The following is a 19,079-nucleotide window of genomic DNA, read 5'->3' as shown; positions in this document are numbered from 1 at the left end:
ACACTTAAACGCTTGTATTTGGGATTGTGAGTTCCATTATATTATTTGTAAATTGTCTAATTTTTGTTGTAAATTGCTGAATTCCACTTGTAAATCGTCTAATTTCACTTGTTCACTTACACTCAAACACTTACATTTTAGGTTGTGAATTCTTTTGTGTTTACCAAATTTGGGTTGTAAATCCATAAACTTTTATTGTAAATCTTTAAATTTCACTTGCTCATTTGCACTTAAACACTTGCATTTGGGGTTATGACTTCTATTATGTTATTTGTAAATTTCCTAATTTTTGTTGTAAATTGCTGAATTCTACTTGTAAATCATCTAATTTCACTTGTTCACTTACACTCAAATACTTGCATTTTGGGTTGTAAATTCTCTTATGTTTGTCAAATTTGGGTTGTCAATCCATGAACTTTTGTTGTAAATCTTCAAATTTTACTTGCTCATTTGCACTTAAATACTTACATTTTGAGTTATGACTTCTATTATGTTATTTGTAAATTGCCTAATTTTTGTTGCAAATTTCTGAATTCCACTTGCAAATCATCTAATTTCACTTGTTCACTTACATTTGGACTGTTGCGTTTATTTTGTTATATATAGTTTTATTTGCATTTTATGATTGAATGGGTTGCTTGGCTTGGTGGTTACAAGTCTTTTGGTGTGCCAAAGGGTCATGGGTTCAAACCCTCCCTTGGCCACTTTGTTTTAAACAAAAAAAACTCCAGCCACCAGAGGTCCTGCCGGAGTTACTGTTCCGGCCACCGGTGACCAGACCCCGACGACGGCCACCTAAGCGCCGGTGGCCGGAACAGTAACTCCGGTAAATATTTATTTTTTAATAAAATAAAAGGAGAGGGGTATTATTGTAATCTCACTCTAAAATGAGGGGCAGTGGCGTCATTTCGTTTGTGGAATTAATATCAGATTGGTCCCTTGGTTCTGCAGTGAGGTTTCAGAAAGTTTTGAGGGCTCTTTGATATTAATTGTCTTTTGCGGTCCTACAGTGAAATTTTCCCAATAAAATCACAATCTATTTTTTTATATTTATTTATTTATTTAAATTAGTTTTTGAAATAATAGTAAATCTAGTAACTATACTTAATTAATAAAGATATATTAAGAAAGGTAAAACGTATTTATTAAAAATAACTAATTTAACTAATTTTTTAATATACTTAAATTAGTCAATTAGTTCTTATATTAAGAACGGGAGGTAATAATCATGCGTTTCTTAATATAGAACCTAATTATTGAGTTGATTTTGATCCTAAATATAAGACCTATTTTTTATATTTATCAGTTTTTTCTAAATTACTCCTATTGATACTTCCTTAACCATAATCAAGCAAAAGAATGAGGGAGGATATTAAGAAAGATGGTTATAGTATTTTAGGAGAAACATATCATATTTCTTATAATTAACTAACTTACTTAACTTTTTAATCTAATCAAATTAATTAAAGAGGTCTTATGTTAAAAATCGGAAAAGTACTTCATAGGCGATCGATTCAAAAAAAAAATAATATTCTCAAAATTCTCTTATCTTTTTTAAAAATGTTTTTAATTAAATATAATATATTGGAGGAGTAACGTGTTTTCACTCAATCCTTTTAATATTTCATCATAATTATTTAATAATACATATGGCAAGGACTTCTGACCGAAAAACCAGGAAGGGTAATAGGAGTATAATTTATTATTCAATAATTTTTCAAAGCAACATACAAAAATAAAAAAATGAAAATTTTTAAAAGATAATAATAAATAAGAATGAAAATAGCATATGCTACTTATTAACGAAGTCTTGTTCAACATAAGGCTATGCATTTCTTTTTCTTGTGAACAGCTACGGATTTTTCTTTTTCTCTTTTTTTGCCATCAAAGAAAAGGAATGTCGTTAAGAAGACAAATACAGGCAATATGCCAAAATTTCAGCACAAGAAGCTACTGCGAAAGTAAAATGAGTTACTAAAAACTAAGTATATATCCAAAACTCAACCCAAATATAAAGTATTACCTCCGATTCTAATTATAAGAACTAGTTGACTAATTTAAAGAGATGAGGGAAAGAAGTTAAATTAGTTATTTGTAATAAATAGGTGTTGTCTTTTCTTAAATATTTTTACTAATCAAGTGTATTGGCTAGAACTACTATTGTTAGAAGAACTATCTTGGAAAAAAATACATAAATATTAGAGACAAAATGGATTGGGGTTTTATATTTAAGACCAAAATAAAAGTCAAATGAGATTTTATATTAAAGACCGGAGGTAATACAAAGTAGTAATAAGTATCTAACCTAACTTCAACATTTGGTTAAAAAAAAAAAACCGAAATTTAACACAATCCACTAGATAATAGATGTGGCGATTGTTGTAGAGGTTCTTACACTCAATCAAAAGGACATGACCATTTTAAAGAAACCTTAACAACCCAGTTGGTAACCAAGTTTAAAGATGCCTTAGTAACTCACTAAGTCACCAAGTTTGCTTCCCTAGAAATCCACATGTAACAATGGCTTTTGATAAGTTTTTTGATGACAAGCATGTCTTCTAGTAAACCATCCCATCTCCAGTTAGAAGATGCATTGTTTTTATTTAAACAATTTGCCAGAGTAAGATTATTAGTTTCAAAAGTAACCTCATCTAGTTGGTTCATATGGTGAAAAGCACTCCACATTCATCCGTGAAAGTTGAGTTGGCTTTGATAATTTCCCTATGCCCATCTAGAAGCCATCCATTCTTACCACAAAACATATAGCTGCTAAATCGTCATTCTTCAAGAAAGAAAGCGCAGTCAAAAGTAATTTTCAAAGCATTCCTTTTTAGTAGGCTCTATTCTACTTTAAAACCGTATTTGGTATGAAGGATTTGGAGTGAATAAAAATGAGGAATTTTGATCATTTCTTCTTATTTGGTAACATAAAAATTTTAGAAGAGGATGAAAAATCTTTTAAAATTCTTCTTCCCCTCTCTCCTCTCCTAAGTTGGGAGCATTTAGAGGGAAAGGATAATATTTTACCATGTTATGATTATTATGCTTATATTTATTTTCAACGTTCCCATGCTATCCTAAATCTTTTTCTTCTTATCTCTTGATGCTGCTCTCTCCTTTCTCACCCTCACACAAAACTTGTTGTCACATTGCATCCACCACCCTGCAGCTCGCCATCGTTATCACCCGTGCATTTCTCGTACGCTTTTGCGAAGCTTGTCCAATCATGGCAAGTGTAGAGATAGGGAGTTTTTTCGGTTTTGCCTTGTCTTTGAACTTGAACAAGTTTCGATTTCTGTAATGAAGGCTTTCCCATGCGAAAAGTTCTCGCAAAGAAGAAGCCATGTGTGGTGGTGGGTAAACGATCAAGGAAAGATGAGCAATTCAGTCTATTGTGATACTTTAAAGAGTTCAATCAAAAGCCAATAAAATAACAGACAAGTAAAAATTAAAATATAAAAATGTTATAATATTTAAATCCCTCTACTCTTCTCTATTAAAATCACTCCTTTCCCTTCCATTGAAGTGTTAGATTTGTCTTGTTGAATTCATTTGCTCTTCCCTCTGCAGCAAGCTATGAACCTCCCAATATTCTTGACTTATAAAGAGCCAGCCTAGGCAAAATTTGAATTAACAACAAATAAGGGGATTAACAATAAAAATTAGAAAATTAACAACAATGCATAAGGGAATTAACAACATCTAAAATGTAAGTAAGAATAAAAAAAATGTGTCGAAATATGAATAAACAAGTGAAATAAGAGGATTAACGATAAAAATTTAGTCATTAATAAGAAACATAAAGAAATTAACAACCATTTTTAACAAGAGTTAGTAATTCAAATCAGAGTTAGCTTTAAGTTAGACTGATCATAACTAAAATAATATAATTTAATTAAAATATAAAAAAATATTTATAAAAAGAGTAATATTTAAATAAAAAGACATTAACTCATAAACAAATGAAAATTCATGCACGATTTTACACATAATTCAGCAAAACAGAGTTACTAAAATATAAATCTAATAATTCAGCAAAACAGAGTTACTAAATTATAAATCTAACATAATACTATTTTTAACTTCAAAGAATGTCATTTAAGCTCAGTAAAGAAAAAGAAAAAAAATATAATTCAACTCAGTCGACCAATCTTAAACTCATAACTAAACCTGTTAACGAATTGATTCATCACTTCACTTCAGGCAACCTAGGATGGGTTTTAACGCCATGTGTTTAAAATATATTTAGAAATTAAAGAATCCATTGGCTAGAGATGCTCCATCGAGAGGGATTAGCAGTTTGTGGTTGCTACAAACTTCAGGCCAATGCTTTCGGCCAGGAGTTACAAGAATTTGTTGGGTAGATTACTGTTGTAAGTGATGGGAAGGTCTTTAGTAATGACAGAGACATTTCAAATACTAATATCCTAATAATCTATCTTTTTGCAATTAGCTTCATCAGAATGAAGCTGGGAAGTACAATAATTTGTTGACTAGATTTTTGTTCTAAGTGATGGTAAGGTATCATGACAGAGGCAATTCAAATATCATTATGATGCTTAACAAAAAATATTATTATGATTGCTTGATTAAAAAAAAATATCATTATACTAATCAATTCCAGGCACACAACTTGAGCTAGGTGCAATTTACCATCATAAAGAAGAGTCAAGTTTCTAAAGAAGACTTTGTTGCCTTCATGCATCCTTTTATCCAGTACTTATTATTTGAGTTAAGTCTCCTTTCCCAAAAAAAAAAAAAGAAATGGAAAGAAAAGAAGGTCATGTGAATCTACTATCAACTTTTAGAGTTCCGTCAAGTTTTTTTACTCATATTTTAATATTCAATGAACCTATATAACCAAATCCAGTACTATTTCAATTAATTTTCTTAAGGATTAATCCTTATGTTCCTGTAGTTTTAATTCGTTTGTAATTTAGTCCCTACACTTGATGCAACTCAATCTTTATAGTTTTAATTAGATTTAGTTTTTAAACTTTAATTTACTACAACTTAGTCCATATAGTTTTAACTATTTTATAATTTAGTCCTTGTATTCTCGGTACTGAAACTATAGGAACTGAATTGTACCGAGTCAAATCTCTATTTTTTTTCTTTGTTTTTTCCAGTTTTGAGCTAGTCATCAATTTCTTACCATTTTCCTAACGTTTTCTCCCTTTATTCAAAGTTTTCTTATGTTTTATTTCTTCATTTTTTCAAAATAATACTTCTTACTAGTGAGACATCAAGAAATTGAACTTGTTTACTGATTTATGATCAAAGGCCAAAAGACTACCTAGAATCACTGAGAGTGGTGGTTGACGCCACATGGTTAGAATCCTTTCTTTTAATTGTAGAAAAGCTCAATCTATGCAAGAGGAAAAAAAAAATTATGAGTAGTATGACTTCAAGGGTGTCAATCAACCAAACTTGAAATACAAGCAAAGAAAAGTGAACTTTGCACCCAAAGTTGAAGTCTTGAACAAAGGATAGTTTGACCTCCGAAAAAAAAAAGTGAAAGAAAAGAAAAGAAAGAAACTAAGGAAGAAAACCAAAGATTTCCTTCCCAGTGTTCCAATCCTTGCCATTCCTCTTCATGGTAATAATGGATGACCCTTGCTCGCCGTCATTCGGTTCTCCGGCAGTTCCTGCAACGCAGTTCTTTTCCTCTCCACTTCCTGCACATTCATAAATACGATAGTGAATTAAATGTTAATAAGAATATGGTCACTTAAAAATTTTACTCACAGAGGTATCAGCCTCACCTTAACAGAATTACTCTTGTCGTTATTGGTTTTATTTTCTAATGATAAGTTCTTCAGCATCTTCTTGAGCTGCCGCATGCTTTTACTGGTCAGGTCATCATTGATCTGGTTTTCCTTCTGCATATCTCCCTCTTCATTACATGTCTTTCTAGCTGATCTAACTTCCACTGCTGCATTATTTTTCAGTTCTGACTGATCTTGAGAAGCAAACTGAATTAGAACGTCAGTGGCCTTCTGTTCAGAACTGATTGGAGCAGAAGTCACAGTTGGAACATCGGTATCTTCTTTGCAGTCTTCATTGCCAATTTGAACGTCGATAGTATCAGATTCTGCTTCAGCTTCATTTCTAACCAATGAAGATTGGACATCTGCTATTTCAGGTTCTTCTTTGGCTTCATTTATAACCATTGGAGATTGAGAATATGCTACACTTTGAACATTTGTATTTCCTTCGGATGATGGTTCATTGCAGACCTCCATGACAGCATCCTCCTCTACATATCCTTTGGATTCTTCAATATCTAATGAAGTTCCATATTCCATTTCTCCATGAACAAGAGAAGACGTGTCGTCTTCAACTTCTTTTTCCTCAGCAGAGCATATCTCGTCGGAATTCTGAACGTCACATGAAGTTTCAGCTGCTTTGTTCTCAGCAGAAAACATGTCTTCAGGATTCTGATTGTCATAAGCAATTTCAATGGCTTTGTTCTCGGCAGAGATCATTTCTTCCTGAATCTTACAGGAAGTTTCAGCTGCTTTGTTCTCAGCAGAAAACATCTCTTCAGAATTCTGGTTGTCATAAGCACTTTCAATGGCTTTGTTCTCAGCAGAGATCATTTCTTCCTGAATCTCACAGGACGTTTCAGCTGCTTTGTTCTCGGGAGGAAACATCTCTTCAGAATTCTGATTGTCATAATCAGTTTCAATTGCTTTGTTGTCAGCAGAGATCATTTCTTCCTGAACGTCTCGGGCAATTTCAGTGGTTTTGTCCTTGGCAGAAGACATCTCCTCAGGATCCCGAATTTCACAGGCAATTTCAGGCGCTTCCTTCTTGTTCTCAGAATAGAACATTCCTCCAGAATTCTGAGTATCAGTGCCCACAATGGAATGCTCACTTGCCTCATTCTTGTGTTCGACAATCATAGAAGCATCAACCTCATGATCAACTTTAGAAACATGTATTTCTGCTGAGTCATCTTCCATTTCTACAACTGCTTCCTTCTCAGCAAGAGAAGAAAGCATTAGTACTGAGTTCTGAACATCATTTCCCATATTTGAATGTTCATGGCTCTTTTGCTTGTCACCAGAGAAAGCATCATTCTCGGTACATGGAGAAATAATACCATTTTCTGGGTCTGAAGAATCACAAGCATTCTCAATTGGACATATAATCCCAGTTCCTGCAGATAGCAGTAACACCGGTCAAATTGAACGTCTATCGAAGCAAATACCAATGAAGTAACATAATCATTGGGCAAAACAGTTTTACAAAAAGGAATCATTCAACCAATGGTAAAACACACCTAATTCATTATTAGCATCATTCACTTCCTCAGTAACTGACTTGATTAATTCAACGTCTGATTCAGAACTATTGGTCATATCCTTCAATGGAGATCCTGATTTGTTGATTTTCATGAGACTCTCTTGTGGTTCAGCCAGCAGACTAGCTCCTGTATCACTTGCCATTTCTGACTTGGAATCAATTGACTGGCATTCAAAGCCAGTGCTCTTTTTTGAAGAGGTAAGTTCCAATTTATCACCTTTCTCAATAACCTCAGTTGGTATAGTCTGTGAACTAGCTCCTGCATCATAAACTAATCCAATTTAGGACACCAAGTAAAAAACAAAGGTCTCCAAAAATAAATAAATAGCAAAAGACGTGCTGCTCGGACATACCGTCCACAGCATCTTCCGATTCTTCAATCTTCTGAGGAAGACCAGTAACTTCTTCAGAGATCTCATAAACCTTCACTGGCTCTGTTTCATCAGCATCCACGAAACTTATCTTAGACAAGTTATTATCTGAAGAGGTAAACTCAGATTCATCAGTTTTATCTATAACTTCAGTTGATACTGCTTGTGAGCTAGCCCCTGCATCATACCCTGTGCTAACTTAGGACCCCAAAAAAACAAAAAATATCTCGGGAACAACAAAAAAAGCTTAGGAAACAAATATGGACATACCATTTTCAGTGTCTTCTGATTCTTCCATTTGCTGAGAAACACTTATCAGTTCTTCAGAAATCTCAGCACCGTTAACCGATCCTGTTTCTTCCTTATCCTCTAACTTCATCTTAGACAAGTTTTTCTCCAACAACCTCACTGACTTCCTCGTATTGTAAGCCGAAGTAGCCTTTACCCTACTGCTTGAAGCTGCCGGAGTTTTAGGCACATGATCAGTTGGGTTTTCATCTTCCTTCTTTCTGCGATTGGACGCTGCTGGAGCTCTTCTCCTGGTTGTTGGCACAGCAGGAGTAACAGGAACATTAAGATCTTTGTTCTCTTGATCGATTTCTTCATCATTTCTTGCTCTCGTCCCGCGTCGAAGCCGAGTAGAGATCTTAGTGCTTTCAGGTTCCTCCGTAACTGGTTTTCTCCGAGTTGCCGTCCGGCAAGCTGGTGTTCCAACGCCCTTTTCATCGGGAAACTTCTGGGCATCACAGTCCACGGGATTCATAACTTCTTCTATCCCTTCAACCTAACATATTCAATGGGAGATTTCAAAATCCATTATTAAAATCAGAAGAATAACGAGGAAGAGAAGAACCTTGATTATACAGATTGAAATGATTTCTTCATTCTCCAATACAATTAAAGACCATGAAATTCGAAAAGACTTTCTATTATCTGTTTTCCAATTAAACAAGGCAAGATGCTCAAAGACTTTCACTGCACGTGGTAGAAAACAATCGGAACATTTCGACGCGCAGGAACTTGGCTGATTGCTGCTATGATGTTTCAAAATACATACAATAATTTCACGAGTCGAAAAATATCGAGGGAGGCTTAAGAATGCATTATATAAAGGCCTCCAAGATACCCATAACTTCCGGGGTATATCAGCCAAATGAAAAAGATCAGTTTCAACAGCGTAGAATAACATATCATTACTTGATGTTTAAAACGCATAAAAATGGAATCAAACATTACCCAATCCAAAATTTATTTCAAATTTTCTGTCTTTAAACTCCCAATAAATCATGATACCTACTATCACGAAAGTCATAAACAGATTGCATATTACAGGCGAAAGAAAGAAATAAAGAAAATAAACACATTACTTGCTCCAGAGCAGCAAGAGAATTGGCCATGGCGACATTAGTCATATTAGCGGGGATTTTGTTCTTCTTGCACAAGGCTTGCAGCTGCTTCCTTGAGAGGGTGTGGAAGTCCATGATTAAGATATTTTCTGAATTGAATCAAAACAAGATGTTTTGTATTTGGGAGCTGAGAAATGAGAAATGCGCAGGAGTGTCTGAATCCGAAAGCAGATCGGCGAGGGAAATGCAGATCGGCGGTGCTATTATATGCAGTTGGTCGTGCGAGAGACGTTGGAGAACCCTAGAAATTATGACCGTTGGAGCGTGATTTGAAATTTGAATTTCTGGGTTATTTTCGACCTCAATTTCTGGAGTAATTTGGTTCTTCGCATGGCACAAAAAATTGTGGTGCTTTAAAGTGTAAGAGAAGACAAGTGAGAAAGAGATTCAAGTTGAAATTATCTCTAAGGGTTTATTCTTGGGTTAAGGTGCACCCAGCACCCTTATGTATTTAGTCAGGTGCACTCAGTGGCTTGAAGTAATTTGTAGTGCAAATTTGCCCTCAAAGTAATTAAATTGGTGCACCGGTATCCCATGCTAACAGATTTGTTAGTTTGACCGTTAAATTGATGAGTCAGCACAAGTTTGACCAGAAAATCTGACGTGGCATGTCTAATAAGCAGGTGGTGTAGAATTTTTTCGGGGTTAAGGTACATCCAGCACCTCTAAGTATTTTTTCAGGTGCACCTAGTGGCCTAAAGTAATTTATGGTGCAATTTTACTCTCAAAGTAATTAAAATGGTGCACTGATATCCCATGCTAACATATCTGTTACTTTGACTGTGAAATTGATAAATCAGCACAAGTTTGACTAAAATAATCTGACCCAGCATGTCTAATAAGCAGGTGACATGGCTTTTCTTGTTAATTCCATTGTTTTGTCTGAATATTACTCCTCTGGTCTTATTTATAAGGTACTTCCAGCATGTTTCACACAAACCAAGGAAAACCCTAAATTTCATTAACTCTCATTTAAATTTTAATAACTTTCCAACTTTATCCCTATTTAATATACATTATACCTCATATAAACAAAGTCAATACAATAATAAATGAGGGTTAAATTTGTATATCCATACAAAAAATTTCTCTCAGTGCCTTATAAAGAGGACCAAAAAATATGTTCTCTCTCTACCCTATAAATAGGACTAGAGGAGTATCTCTAAAAAAATTTCTTACTCTGAAAAAAATTCCAAGAGCCGAAGAGAGCATTTACTGAACAGAGAAAACAAAGCAGTGGCAGACGAAAAAAATTCCACATCACCTGCTTATTAGACATGCCAGGTTAAATTATTTTGGTCAAACTTGTGCTGACTCATCAATTTCACAATCAAAGTAAGAGATCTGTTAGCATAGGATACCGGTACACCATTTTAATTACTTTGGGGGCAAAATTGGACCATAAATTACTTTAGGCCACTGGGTGCACCTTGAAAAATACTTGGGGGTGTTGGATACACCTTAACTCTAAAAAAAATTCCACATCACTTGCTTATTAGACATGTCACGTCAGATTTTCTGGTCAAACTTGTGCTGACTCATCAATTTAACGGTCAAACTAACAGATCTATTAGCATGGGATACCGGTGCACCAATTTAATTACTTTGAGGGCAAATTTGCACCACAAATTACTTCAGGCCACTGGGTGCACCTGGCTAAATACATGGGGGTGTTGGGTGCACCTTAACCCTTTATTCTTTTAACTTTTACCTTTCTTTTTTGGAAAAACCATATTGAAGATACCTATACTTTCTCTCAATTTTTAATTTGGTACCTATGTGTTTTTTTCCTTTTAATTAAACATTTAATTTTATCTTTTTAGCAACATTAGCTCTTATAACTTTGTTCTATTGATATTTTTAGTCTCTACATAAGGATTAATGATGTTAATAGAGCAAAATTAAAAATTTAGTTAAGAACAAAAAACACATAGGTACCAAATTGAAAATTGAAAAAAAGTATAAGTACCTCCAATATGGTTTTCCCTTCTTTTTTTACCGGCAACTTTTAACTTCAATATTTGGCCAAACATAAAAATTAAAAAGAAAGAAAATATCAATATACACCTATAAATATATATTACATTGTGGGCCAAAAAAAAAATATTATGGTATTAAGATTTAAATTTAAGGTTTTTTGTAAACATATTATATTAAAAGCATCGTTGGCTAAAAAACTTAAATAGCATCTCTTATTGTTTTTCCCAAAAAAAAAACTAAATTTTTTAAACAGTTTTTATTAAATACGGTTTATATACTTCGGAAAATTCATCTTTCCCTATGCATATAACTGCATAAGATTTTTTTTTTTTTTTGGGTCGGGAATACATGAGATTCTTTTTGATTGCGCATATTTCAAAATAAATAATGAAAAAATGATTCATACTATTATTTTATTTTTATTCATTATATTGAGATTTCTTGTTATTTTTTATTGTAATAAGTAATAACAACATTTTCACTGACAAATAAAAGTAATGACAATATTTATTTTGAAAAATAAACAAATTTATAAAAGGTTTTTCCCTTCATATTTTGTCCTCTTGTTTACAATATTACATGCAATAATCATAGTCGCTAAAAAATTTATGCTGTAGTTTTAAAATCAATATATTACTATATTAATATTCAGGCAAAAATCAATATATGAATATATTATATTAAATTAAACCATCTCCTACTTTCCAAAAATAGTTTTTTTGCGTTCGCACTTTTTTCTTTTTCTTTTTTATATCACAAAAATAGTTGATTAAATAATATTCAGAGCACAGAATAATCTAATATGAATATTGAGGGAAAAATAAAGTTAAAATTTAAGAAATAATGCAAATCAAAATAAAAATCACACTATGTAATAACGTGAGAAATAACTGAATTGACTTGTGCTGGCCCAAAATAAAAAAACTGAATCGAGTTGACTTCCTACAAATCATCCATATAATATTTATCCAAAATATTTAAAAATTAATTACATCCGTATATTTTGAAAACAAAATAACAGAGAAATCTACATTATTCACACAAGTATCAATATTCAATTAATACGTGTCTTGTTTTATTTATAGGGCAAAGTCCAGTTTCTAAGTACCATTATTAAATTTTTCATATGAATATACTTTTTCGTCTTTTATTTATTATAATATTAATTATTATTCTTTTAGAAAGTGTATATATTTATCTAGTTCTAAATATAAGATCTATTTTGTAGTGTAATTTATACTATAAAGTGGGTTTTATACTTAGGATCGGAGGAGTATGAAATAGGAATAAAGTTAAAAAATTGACATATTTTAAGGACGAGTTAATGCAGTTTAAAATTTTTTTAATCTATATGAAACATCCTGGAATCAATATTTTCAAAATTAAATCAGTCAATCAAACAATAATTATACTCAGAAAAAAACGACCCATTGATTGTGGCTTTTCTCTCATGAAAGAAATCATATTTATTGGTTATTGGACTTTGTTTTCGTGCATTTCCGGGAGAAATATTCCATTAACTTCTTAAAATTACAGTTTTACTTTTTATCTTTCCTCCCTTTATTTTAATTGATTCTACTGTTATTTTTATTTGAAATCAATTAATTATAGGTAGTTCGCCCGTCTAAGTATTGAACTGTGAAGTTGAATTTTCAATAGTCGACCTAAATTTTAGAGAGAATTATTATGAGATTCCAATGAAAGAATTGAATTACTAAAAAGTTTCAATAACAACTGAGCAACATAAATTAGTTGTTATTTTTTATAGTGGAACTTAGTATTACATGCTTATTAGTTATCAACAAATTTTAAGGTAATTAAATTCCTTACTTAGGATCATATTGTAATTTCCTCTAAATTTTAATACTACCTTTCACAAAACAAGAGAATGAATTTGTTTTACTAGGGATAAGTAGTATTAAATGTGAACTTCTATCCCAATGAGAATTTCAATCTTAATTTGTCATGTTGTGAAGAGCTAGTCATTTCCACTAAACTCAACCTTAATTGATTGTTAATATATGTTCTTATTGGAGCACAAGACCCTTGACCTTTATTGTCTATTTCTTCTACTCCAAGCCCCCCAACCCCTAGCCACAAAAAAAAAAAAAAAAGATAGTTACAATGAAGACCCAAGCAAAGAAAATACTACCAAAAAGTTCTACTAATAAGTTAGAAGTTGTATTTTCTATTTTATAACTAGTTATTAAAAACCGCTCACTTGTCATTGGGACTTTTTAGTTGTTATGTTTTTTCCTTGAGACTTTATTGCAATTTTTCCAAAAAATTCAGACCAAACAAAGATCCTTTTTGAAAACATACAATTAACTTGATAAAATCATTGATCATATACTCCTCGGGTCCTAAATATAAGACCATTTTTGCAGTGTAAATTACACTATAAAAGGGGTCTTATATTTACGACCGAAGGAGTATTAAATAAGGAATATTATACATGTTAATACAATTTTTGGTCCCTTAAATTTGTCTTTATTTTGATTCCGGTCTGTCAAGTTTGAAACTATAGGTTTTTGTCACTCAAGTTTCTTTTTATTTAAAATTTTATCCCTATAATTCCATAAAAACCTAAATTTTTTTGCTCATTGAAGGACCAAAATCTATTATTTAAAATTTAAAAGACTAAAACTAAAATTCATTCAAATTTAAGATATCAAAGATTTTATTAATCCAAATCATACAGCAAAAGTTGATAAAATAGGATAAGAAAAAGCGGCTAGGATCCACAAGACCATTCAGCATATTTTATTTTTGCATGTAATGACTATGATATGATCTAATGATGCAACAAATGATAAGAGTACCTGGATAATCCAATAAAGCATCAACCTCAAAACAACAAATACAAAAGAGACAAGGAACAGTAGATCCAATGAAGTATCAATCTCAAACAAGAAATGCAAAAGAAAAAGGATAAGTGGAATTTAGTTTCACCCATTTAAAAGTCTATAGACTCCTACAACATAAAGAAAATTTTTTTGACCGGATACAACATAAAGAAATTGTAACAAAGCAAGTGGTGTGGCTTTAAATATTGTGCTGTGTTTGGTATGATGGAACTTGTGTCAAAGAATTGGAAGTGGAAGTGGAAGTGGAAGTAGAAGTAGAACCCATAAATTGGACTGTTTGTTTTGTGTGAACCCACCTCCCTGTGAAACCCAATTCCATAAAAAATGATGGAAGTGGGTTCCTTAGATAGACCCATGGAACCCATATGAGTTCCATGGAAGTGAAGATTTTTGGACAATATTGCCCCAACCTATGAAATGTATGGACAACTTTGCCCCTCTTCCAAATCAAAAAGAAACCTATTATCTCATTGATGTAAAACAGAAGGGAGAAAAGGAAAGAGAAAGAGATCAGAGAAGAATATTAGAGAGAAAAGGAGAGCAAAAATGAGAACGGGAGTGGAAGAAAACTATTTGATACGTTCAAAAGCCAAGTCTCCTTACAACTGAAACCCTAGACTATTTATAATAGTTTAATTAAAATAAATAAAATAAATAAATAAAATAAATAAAAGAAATAAAATGAGGGGAGTGGGGTGAGTGGGGTGAGTGGGGTGAGTGGAGTAATTGCCCACTCTCTAAAATACAAAAATAATTAAACAAAATAAAACAATAACAAAATAATTAGTTAATCTGTGTCACTCATCTTTGATTGAAACACAAGCCGCATCTTACAAGTTGATAGAACAAAACAAAGGTTGATAGAAGAAAACAAAAGTAGCAGAAGACATAGCGAAGCACAACAGATATCACAGCAGAGCACTATAGACATTGCAACGAAGGGAGGAGCACAAGTCAATGTAGCACTGAGGAAGAGGATAGTAGATAAAGGTGATTTTTTTATACCAATATGCTTTTCCTAGATTTAATTTCTGCACCTTCTTCTTCTTGTATTTTTCATAAGAATTATTCTGGGTTTTGTTTGAAGCTCATTCCTGATTGTCTAATACTTGTTTTGTGGGGCTTAGTTGCATTCATGAGTGATACCTCTTAAAAAATATTACTATACCCCCAGTGCTTTTTGTTTTTTTTGTTTTAAATCAGAACACAGTTGCATTAAAAATCCAGAAATAAAGTTAACTTACTTCTAAGTATTTTATAAAGATTGATATGCTAGCAGAATACATTAGATTTATATTTGCAAGCAAATTCACACTACTTTCCCTGCTGCTTGTTAAGTTTTGTTTGTTGATTCACACATTTTCCATTGATTTATGAGGAGCCACGTTATTGTGTAGAATGAATAATGAATTTCCAAGTTCCAAGAGCACATGTAATAGGTTATAATATTTTAAAATGATTATGGTCTAGGCATTTGGTACAGCTTTTAAATAGTTCCTTAGGCATAAGTAAGTTAACCAAGTAAAGGAAGATGAAAAAGAAAAAAACCATGACAAATTTATTGTTTACCAAAGCTTTAATGTATATAACAAAACCAAAGTTCTTGTTCTTTTGGTATGCTTCGGGTGAATTTATTGCCCTGCTCTTGTGAGCTTCATTTTTTTGGTGATATTTATTAGTTTGAATTGGATTCTGTAACTCCTCATAGCTTAACTTTCTGAGATGTTATTACATGTTTTCATGCAGCCATGGATCCAGAAACAAGTAAACTAATCATGCATCTGTTGGTTTAATGGTTGCATGTTGTATTTGCTATGTATCAATGTTTTATGAGTGTCTTTATCACTATTTCCATGTATAGACGACGAATTCCTCATCATCCATACACTATGAACTTTTATTCTAAGAGAGTGTATCTACGAAATCTAGTGTATAATAATGATACCATTTGTTCTAACCAGATTAGAATGAATAGGGTTACTTTTGACAAGTTATATCTCATGCTTGCTATAAGAGGTGGTTTAAAACCAACTAAGAATATGTTGGTTGATGAGCAAGCTATAATGTTTCTCCATATTCTTGCTCATCATGTGAAGAATGGGGTTGTACAATTTTATTTTGGGAGATTTGATGAAACTATAAGTCAATACCTTAATATTGTCTTAATGGCCATGAGGTGATTGGCTAAGGAGCTATTTAAGAAACCTAAACTGACTTGTGAGGATTTAATAAACGAAAAGTGGAAGTGGTTTGAGATGTATTGTTATTGATTATAAAATTATGTAAATTAATTTTATCATTTATTTGATTGCACTAACATCTTCATCTTCAAAAAGAAATATACAAACTCACAAGTTCTTCTACCAAAAAAAAAAGAAAAGTTTTTTATTGCAAAAACTCGTGAGGGCAAATCTTCGTCTTCAATTTAGATTGCCAAAGATGAACAAAGGCAAAGAAGGAAAAAAGATTGATGGTCCTACAATTCCTTACGGAGGATATGAAGAAGTGAGAGAAGGCAAGGCAAAAGAGGTGAGGCGAGCTAGCGATTTGCTGAAGAAGACAGGTGGGGCAAAATAAACGACTAGGGCAAAAAAAAATTTTTATTTATTCTATTTTATTTTTTACTATTTTAATGAGGGCAATGAGGTCTTTTTATGCTAGTTTCACACCTTTTATCGCCTTTTTTAGGGGTAAAGGTTTGTCTAACACTCTAACTATTTTTTAAGGTGCACCTAGCACCCTAAATTATTAAGTAATGCAATTGTATTCCCAATCTATTAAAATAGGTGCAATTTTATCCAAAACTAATGAACTCTTAAACGTCCGTTTTCCCATCTCCTTCCCTCTCTGCTCCGCCCATCTCTCCCCTCCTCCTTCCTTTTCTTTTCTTTCTGCATTTAAGAACAAACAACCCAAGACAAGAAAAAGAAGGAATCATAGGAAACAAGTAAGAACCCACAAAAAAAAGAAAAAGAAGTATAACTCGTGTCGAGTCAAAAGGAAAATCTAGAATAAGTTTGGTCTAACAAGGACCTTAATGTTGCTGCGTCCATCTGCTACAAAGTCTTTCCCAACGATCTCATGCTAATATCAATTACAATTGTCTGATGAAAACTCTCTCGAGAGAAGGCATGGAATAGTTTTCCAACATCAATATTAAAAAAAAGGAAAAAAAAAAAAACACTTCACCTCATTGATACTAGAAGGACTTCTGGAAAAATAAAAATTAATACTAGAAGTACATAATGTGTGTAGCTAAGGAATACTTAGACTGGGTATAGCTCTGCACATTCGTAATAGTAGTAACCATGGCGTTAGAAGATTTTGCACAATAATTAATCTCAGTGCATGTAACTATTAGCGCACCAAGTAAACACAGCACAGGGAAATTACTCAGATGTAAATCAACTATAAATTCCAAGAAATCAGATATGGATGCAAAGGGAAGAAAGGAAAAGGAAGGAGGAGAGGAGAGACAGACAGAGCAGGAGGGCGAGATGGGGAAGAAAACGGACGTTTTAGAGTCTATTAGCTTTGGTTAAAATTGCACCTATTTTAATATATTGGGAACAAAATTATACCACTTGATAGTTTAGGGTACTGGATGCATATTTAAAATTAGTTTAGGGTATTGGGTGCACCTTTACCTATTTTTTTAATGAAAAAATTTACATCAATTCCCTATTCATTTCTATCACATCAAATGAACTTTTAAATTGTGTGTATCATGATAATTATTTCATAGGAATATATAATACATGTAATTGAAAATGTTCTATATTAGATTATAATTATATTATATTATATCTATATATATATATGTTTATCAACTATGCCTTTTATTATGGTTATATATATTATAATAATATATAAAATTCACAACAGTTTATTTTAATTCTACATAAATAATAGAATATAAATTTACTGTTATAATTTTTTTACCAGCGACATTTACTGTTATAAATGATAAACATACTATTGCTACATATTTATCAAAGTCAAACAATTGCTGCTAAAAAAAATGAATTTAATAGCCATATTTTTTTTAAAAAAAGTATTGTATTATAAAATTGATTATTTTCTGATTTTAACAAGATAAACTATCTAAGATCATATATTTAGTAATTTTTAAAACATATATACTCACAAAAAATATTTTAAAAAGTTATGAGTAAACAAAAAATAGAGAAAATTGGGGTAAATTCCTCGTAAAAAAATCAATTGATGAATAGTCCTTAGAATGATGAATTACATGAGGAAGATAAATTACATATAAGGTTAAGTTATATAAAGAGAAAATAGTTTGTACAAACCATTAAAACTAATCCATGCACAAGAAAAATAGACTGTGCACAAGGAAAATAGATTACACAAGACTATTTGACAATTAAAAGGATTTATCCACGCTCGACCCCGACCCCGCAGGCCGCCTCTGCTTGCTTCTCTCTCGATATCGTCGTCCGTCTACGCTTGATTTATACAGGCACAAACCACTACCGTCTCTGATCCCCACGTCGTCCTGCGCATCTACCTCCCTCTCTTCTCCATTAAATGTTGAATTCAAACCACTGCAACTCTGCTACAACTTTTGTCATTGCACGCAAGTTGCTTCTTTGTCTCGTGCACTCACATCTCCTAGCTAGCCATCGATTTTGTTCTTCTTCTTTGTGAGTTTGTTTCCTGTCTAGTCTGAAATTTTTAAATTCAGTGTTTTTATTTTATTTTTGGCTGAATCTTGAATGTGTTTCTGTTTTCTGGAACAATTGATGTGTTTAATTTCAGTCTTTACTATGCCAACAGGAGTTAGTCAGTTTGTAAGGAGTTGATTTATAATTCACAAATAAAGTCAATAATGTCGAAGTTTGAAATTTTTGGGTCTACATCTCCTTGAGCCCGCTCCATCACGGGCCGTGGGCTAGCCCCCCCCCCTTTTTTTGTCCTCACAGAGTCACAGTTCCTCACAAGTCAGTCATGGACTCATCACTCAGGAATTCATGATCCATTGGTCCATACTCCTTAATAGTCCAACTTCACCTTTCACTTTCAGCCCAACGCAAAAACTGAAATTTTGATCATAATTTTTTTTTTTAAAAAATAAATTCCTCCCTAGTTGGCTTTGGCTAGTTCACTCTTCGTCTCTTCCC

At 32.5% G+C, this 19,079-nt stretch overlaps 1 protein-coding gene across 5 annotated transcripts; it reads right to left on the bottom strand.

Moving 5' to 3' along the window:
* Positions 1-3,429: 3,429 nt before the first annotated feature.
* On the bottom strand, positions 3,430-9,264 carry LOC114760601 (uncharacterized). 5 transcript variants are annotated; one of them, XM_028949857.1, is made up of 7 exons: positions 9,050-9,264; positions 7,953-8,466; positions 7,665-7,871; positions 7,289-7,570; positions 5,766-7,165; positions 5,586-5,678; positions 3,430-3,614 (listed from the first exon to the last, which is right to left on the bottom strand). In XM_028949857.1, the coding sequence occupies exons 1-6, from the start codon at positions 9,161-9,163 to the stop codon at positions 5,595-5,597; spliced, it is 2,601 nt and encodes an 866-aa protein (XP_028805690.1). In that variant the 5' UTR covers positions 9,164-9,264; the 3' UTR covers positions 3,430-3,614; positions 5,586-5,594. The 5 variants fall into 5 exon arrangements, with proteins under 5 accessions (XP_028805690.1, XP_028805692.1, XP_028805693.1 ...); XM_028949859.1 differs by having other exon boundaries at positions 7,665-7,859; XM_028949860.1 differs by having other exon boundaries at positions 7,665-7,790.
* Between the last annotated feature and the right edge of the window lie 9,815 nt (positions 9,265-19,079).

This window comes from Neltuma alba, unplaced genomic scaffold (assembly GCF_004799145.2).
Source record: "Neltuma alba isolate B1F8T4 unplaced genomic scaffold, ASM479914v2 tig00011004_pilon, whole genome shotgun sequence".
Classification (NCBI taxonomy): Eukaryota; Viridiplantae; Streptophyta; class Magnoliopsida; order Fabales; family Fabaceae; genus Neltuma; species Neltuma alba.
The sequence above is the reverse complement of the archived record's forward strand: the minus strand, read 5'-3'. Positions and strand labels throughout refer to the sequence as shown.

Excerpts from the sequence above, each read along its gene's own strand:
- LOC114760601 (XM_028949857.1), bottom strand. The coding sequence starts at position 9,163 with ATGGACTTCCACACCCTCTCAAGGAAGCAGCTGCAAGCCTTGTGCAAG. Across the intron at positions 8,467-9,049 it reads CTCTTGCTGCTCTGGAGCAA|GTTGAAGGGATAGAAGAAGT; the intron begins GTAATGTGTTTA and ends TGAATATGTTAG. Across the intron at positions 7,166-7,288 it reads TGATGCTAATAATGAATTAG|GAACTGGGATTATATGTCCA; the intron begins GTGTGTTTTACC and ends TGCTATCTGCAG.